We start from the raw sequence: 6,000 nt of genomic DNA, 5'->3' as shown, positions 1-6,000 counted from the left end.
CCGAGACACGCCACAACAAGAAATTGAGTCCGTATGATGGGGGAGCCTTCCAAACACGACAGAGTCTATATCCCCAAATGTCTATTGTATCGAAGGGAGCCCATTGTCGCCAAGCGTTGCATGTCAGCGTTGGAATACCGGAAGAAGGACTCGGAGAAAAATCAGCCAATTGAAACTTGTAGAGCTCCTTACCACAGCTCCCCGTCCAGCCACGAAGGTCTATAGACAACAAGAGCGAAGAATTGGTGGGCGAGGAGTCCCAAAGCCACGCAAATGTGGATGCAAGGAACACCGATTCACTGTGAATAAGCTGGATGGTCCGCGCTAACTCATCAAGAGATTTCCAACGAGAATGGCGGAAGTCCCATAGGCGGAGCCAAGAAAAAACTGCTAATTGCTACATGATTGGTCCATTCCATCTGTGCCAGCTGCTATACCTAGTGACATAAATTAGCAACGTGATCAGCGGGTGGCATGAACCACCACACGGGAACCGCGATAGCAGATGAAAGAGGAAAAACGCTATAGGAGATGATAGAGGAAAAAACTGGCACTCAAAAACATTGCAATCCTCCTCTTTTAAAAAAACAAAAACAAAAAGTAATATTTGATTCACTGCTGTTAAGGTTGGAGCTGAGCTTCTTGTTGCTGCTTTGCTTGGTAGATCGAGCTTCTTGTTGTTGCCGTGATGTTTCCCCAATTCGCTTCGACTGCAGCCGGCTTCACCCGAGCCTCTTCGTTGATGCTCAAAGTGGGCACCGATGCCCACCTCTACGATGACCCTCACGACGCCGACATCGTCCGATTGCTTGACAGTAAATTTGACGCAGAGAAGGTCGAGGGTATGAAACGCCTCTTGGCCCTCATGTCTCAAGGCTGTGACGTCTCCAATTTCTTTCCACAGGTGCGTTAGCATATGCAGCGCTCCGACCTCCTGCATTCAGTTCCAGCTAGATTTGCACCATGATGATGAAAATCCCTTACCATTTTAACTCAGCTGCTTTTAGTTGGGCGACGAGCTTCTATTTTACTGAAAAGCTGTTGGCTCTACGAACTTTTTTTGGGGATCTGTATACGTTAGAGCTAGAACGGCTTGTTAAAGCCTCTTCTAGGGTAGAGGGGCCAATATGAGCGCATCTAATGTTGCGGGCAGCAGTGTACTGAATGGTGAATTGAAAGGCACGCTCGTGATTAGGAGAATCCAGAAGCTTTGCAAAAGATAAATTTCATAAGTGTCTCAACCTGCAAGGGCTCACCAAGGGATCAAATTTCATCAAGCGACAAAAGGGAAACACCCGTTTTTTTTCGGGGACTACTCTCTATTTAAATCCTCTTTCATATCAGTGCTTCCTTTCATCTCATTAATTGGCTCTGTCGCTTCCACTAGCCCATAAGGTAGTCTCTTTTCTTTAATTGAATGCAAACATCCTATTGACTGGAAGCTTTGACACATAAATGCCACTAATCTCTGTTCGCAAGCCAGTTATTATTTTGGAAATAAGAGTTTCTTTGCTTTACCCACACGGGTCTCCCCACTGTCTTTATATCATCGACCAGAAGACCTTGGACTTCGTTTTTTCATTTTTGATATTCCTTGGACACAATCACTGCGTTGCATATTGGCTAGATCCTTAGCCTCAAAAGATGCCCTTCTCTACTTATCATATGAGTCTTTTGTCATGAGCATTCATCCTTTAGGGACCAACTGCATCAACTCCTTAGCCTCAAAAGTTTGAGGATGCGAGTCTTTTGTCACGACCATTCATTCTTCAGGGACCAACTTAGCATCAACTCTAAGATGCAAGCAGTGTATGGTAGCTGATGTAGCAGAAGAAAGACATGGAACACATCTGTGCAAGATGTTGCCATCTGGCTAGAGTACAAGGCTAGACATCTGGGAATCTGAGGCTGCTGCATCTGCTAGACCTCAATATGCAATGCCTAGAGCTTCCAGCTTCATGCTAGGCCAGGTATAAGTAGGCCCATGTGTGAGAGTGGTGCAGTGCGGAAGCATACATCAGAGAGAGAGAGAGGGAGAGAGAGAGAGAGAATCGACACATGTATGAAGCAATGGCACCTGTATATATAGCAAGGGAACCGACCAAACAAGGAGGAGTAGAATGCTCCAAGAGATGCACATCAAAGGAGGAGGGCAGCAGGGCCATATATAGGCCTGGTATTGGCCGACTCAGGGCCTGCCATGTGGCTGACCCCGGGTCAGTCTTTGGACCGAGGCCAGGTCGGTTGACCTGACTGCAGGCTGGTTTGACCTGACCAGGGCCTATGAGGCAGCCCCTACAGGCTGAGCCATGCAGCCCTACCTACAGCCTTGGAATAGGTCTCTACCCACAGGAAAACCTATCCTGAATAGGGGGGGGCACACCCACAAATAAGCCCTCACTCACTATGAGATGCACTAATACCATGTATATGATCGGTTATCACACATAACAAGCATCACATGCTCCAAAGTGTAGCTACGATGATGTGCATAAACTGCAAAGGTGGTTATGCCTTGCTGGCTCTTCACAACGTCAACTCCATTACTGTGGATTGAAGAATCGTGCGAAGACCTTTCTGCAATCAAGGAGTACAGCTATCCACTGATCTTGCAGATTTTGCTCGTCACGCTCAGCTGCAGGGGTGTGTTTGTGAACAAGCTATTGCTCGTGAAGCTCCGCTTGATGGTGGAATACACAACCTGATGAATTGCCTCCCCACATAAATATCTTCCCTCACGAATTAGAGGAAGCTTCATCGCTTAATAAGCCCGTGCAGTTCACAGGCCTCGGTGATGCCAGTGCCAACAGATGATAGATCCAGCAAATTGTTCGCACATCCGTTCTTGAGCAGAAGCCAAAACCGTTTGTGAGCAGAGCCAGTCCCGTCAGCAGTTTCTGAGGAGCAGCCAGTCCCACGCCGTCCGGTCATTGCATGGCTCAGCCCACGGGGCACCACCTTCAGATTGGCCCGCTGCCTTTTGCTCCGCCAACTGCACAAAATTTAATTCCTAGGTTAGATTTTAAACCAGGGGTTAGTTTAGTTAGCGGGGTTAAGTTTAGGTTTAGTCAGTTTGGCTCTAGGTTAGGTGAGTGCTAACTAAGGGTAAAGGTTGGGTTAGGTTGGTCTTAGACACTGTCCTAACATTCTTAAAGGTGTTACAGTGGCCAATAATACCTGGCTCACAACCACAACTCTGGATGCAAGGTCAAGTCTGGAGAACTCCTAACTGTCCTAGGTGACTTAGGACCCCCCTCTCCCCCCCCCCCCCCCCCTTTTTTTTTTTTTAAAACAAAGGGGTAAAAAGTCACTTTTTCAGCCTCCTTTAAAGGGCCTTTCACAGCCCCGTTTGGACCCCTTTTTGAAGCCTCTTCATCGATTGTCCTCTCGAGTTTCGCCAATCAGCCTTTTTCTAGGGGACAAAATATATGGGACAGCCCAATGCCTATGGATGGAACATGGGGCAACATGCCTCTAGTTTTGGGCAGTTTATGCAGGGTTTTAAGCAGCATGCAACAAGCGTAGGGCAGCTTCAACTATAAAGAAAGTACTTGGAGACAAATAAAACAATCCTGAAGACTAAGAAGAAATAGATATGTCACAAATGGAACTTAGTACAGGAGAAGATATGAGAGAGAAGCTCTGGAAGAAGCAAACATCAATCCTCCAGGGAAGACAACTGTAGTGGACTTCTGCACTAGCTCCACAAGTTGGAACTGAACCAAATCTGAGACAGCAAACTGATGCAAGAGTTGCTGCAGATTTGGAATAGAAAGAACATTATCTTGAGCAGAAGTTGGAGGCAAATCTAGAGCAGAAGTTAGGGCAGATCTGGAGCAGAAGTTGGGGCAGATCTGAAGCAGAAATTGGGGCAGATCTGGAGCAGAAAAGGAGACAGATTTGGAGTCAGCGGAGGAGGCAGTCAGGAGGCAGAAGTGGAGGCAGCAGAGGAGGCAGCTAGGAGGCAGAAGTGGAGGCAGCAGAGGAGGCAGCCAGGAGGCAGAAGTGGAGGCAGCAGAGGAGGCAGCCAGGGGGCAGAAGAGGCTCAGGGTGTGCAGGGACCTCTGGAGCTTGAAGAAGTAAGTAGTACCTAGGCCCCCCCCCCCTTTAAATAGGGAGTGGCCAGTCGGTCAACCAGCTGGTCGGCCCAGATCTGACCGACCTGGTCAGATATTGACCGACCAGGTCAATCTGGTCGGCCAGAAAGGGGCCTTTTGTGGCCTCCGATCCGGGGCTCTTTGATAGGGCTTTGGTTGTGGAATTTTGTTTGGGTTTTGATTGTTGATTTGTGTCCTGACGGAGAGTCACCTGTGGTGTTTTCACTTGTAAGTGATTGGACCTTTGCGCCAGTTTGACCTTTGATTATCCTGTCCTCTAGAATTGGAGATTGCCTGGCTTAACATCAACATGAGGAAGACTGACAGCCCAGTGGAATCCTTTTGATTACCATCCGCAATCTGTTGTACCCCATCACATTGGATGTGTTGCATCCTTTTGGGCTTATTGGGAGGATTGTCATGCATCAGATTTCAAGAGGTCTCCAAGTTGAAATACAGTTTGCCTCACATGCTAGTGCACTGCAAGCACGAAACACCTTGCATAGTAGGGATATATATGATGGTGATTGTACCTTACATATTCAGCTGTAGATTTGACAACGATGTCCTATGCTTAATGTCAAGCTACAAATGCCATAGAGCAACCTCCTGTTGGAGCTATGATGCCGAGGGGAGTGATGCCAAAGGCTATGCAAGCCTATAACAGTAGACACCCAACATCTGGGGAGAATGTAGTCAGGCCAATGCTTGTAATGCAGTCTAGCCATGTTATGCCATGCCCTGGCATGCAGCCAAGCCATGCTTGAGAGTCGTGGATGATGCCTTTGGATGCAGGACAAAACTATGGTCGTTGTCAAGTGATTGCAGCTGCAAATACTAAAGGATGTTGTGGGGAGAAGTGTTATAATGAAAATAGCAGCTTAAATGGCTATGAACAGCAAGAATCAAAAGCTGTCATTTCGGGAGCACCCAAGGGTAAGCTTTGCAATGCACACGCTTGATGGTTCTAATGAAAATAGGAGCTTAAATGGCTATGAACAGCAAGAATCAAAAGCTGTCATTTCGGGAGCATCCAAGGGTATACCTCCTAGCTTTGCAATGCACACGCTTCATGGCACAAGGGCCAACTTCATGGATGCTTCAGAGCATGGCAGAGAAGTAGATGGGCACAAATCGGTGAACAAATTTATGAGAAGGTGGGAGAGGTTGTACACATTGCAATGCAATCGATGGGAAAGCAGCCCACGCTTCGTTCTATGCACCAAAACACCCAAAGAGTCTCTTGGAGCTACGATGCCTAGAGGAGCTATGCAGCCTAGCCATGCTATGCCTCTCCCTAGTACGCAGCGAAATCATGCTCCAGGCATCTTCCATAGCCGTGGAAGATGCCTCAATATGCAGGACAAAAATCTGGTTGTTTCCAGGCTATTACAGGTGCAATTACAAAAGGGTTATGTTGGGATAGCTGCTCAAATAAAGCAGCAGCCCACATGATGGAAACAAATATGGACAGCAAGGGGGCTGTTATATCAGTTTGCAGGACCGATACATTGCTCCTGATGATGCCCTGGCAATTCAGCACACTAATGGAAGAAATGCCTATATTCAAAGTAGCCTACATAACCATGACAATGAAGCAGACCTCATGGGTGAAAAGATAGATGAGGCACCAAGCAATGATGAGCAGACCTGTGATATTGAAGAAGATGCACAGCAAAATAAGGATGTGGATTCACTTACACTCGATCCTTCTAGGCATGCAAACTTTGAGGACAAAGTTTTTGAGGAGGTGAGTATCCAGCATTGTATGGTCTCCATAAAGGGGGAAAATATCGAAGACCACACAGATGATATCAAAGGATGCCAAAGTAAACTTACACACAATGAGGGGCAGCAGCTTGTGCAGCAAGAACAAGATATGCATGACAGTTTTAATCTGGAA

General features: G+C 47.1%; 1 protein-coding gene across 4 annotated transcripts in view; it reads left to right on the top strand.

The window, feature by feature from the left end:
* The first annotated feature begins 624 nt into the window (after positions 1–624).
* The window catches only part of PAT2 (protein affected trafficking 2), a 63,456-nt gene continuing 58,080 nt past the window's right edge, over positions 625–6,000 (top strand). For 2 of the 4 annotated variants that reach the window (XM_087377829.1, XM_087377832.1), the window contains exon 1: positions 625–904. In XM_087377829.1, coding sequence (XP_087233955.1) covers positions 689–904 — 216 coding nt within the window. In that variant the 5' untranslated portion in view covers positions 625–688. The remainder of the gene's footprint in view (positions 905–6,000) is intronic. The other 2 variants (XM_087377830.1, XM_087377831.1) reach the window with 2 other exon arrangements.

This window comes from Dipteris shenzhenensis, chromosome 8 (assembly GCF_047967505.1).
Source record: "Dipteris shenzhenensis isolate YYH24624 ecotype China chromosome 8, Dip_SZ_1.0, whole genome shotgun sequence".
NCBI lineage: Eukaryota > Viridiplantae > Streptophyta > Polypodiopsida > Gleicheniales > Dipteridaceae > Dipteris > Dipteris shenzhenensis.
This window is presented reverse-complemented; position numbering and strand designations above follow the sequence as displayed.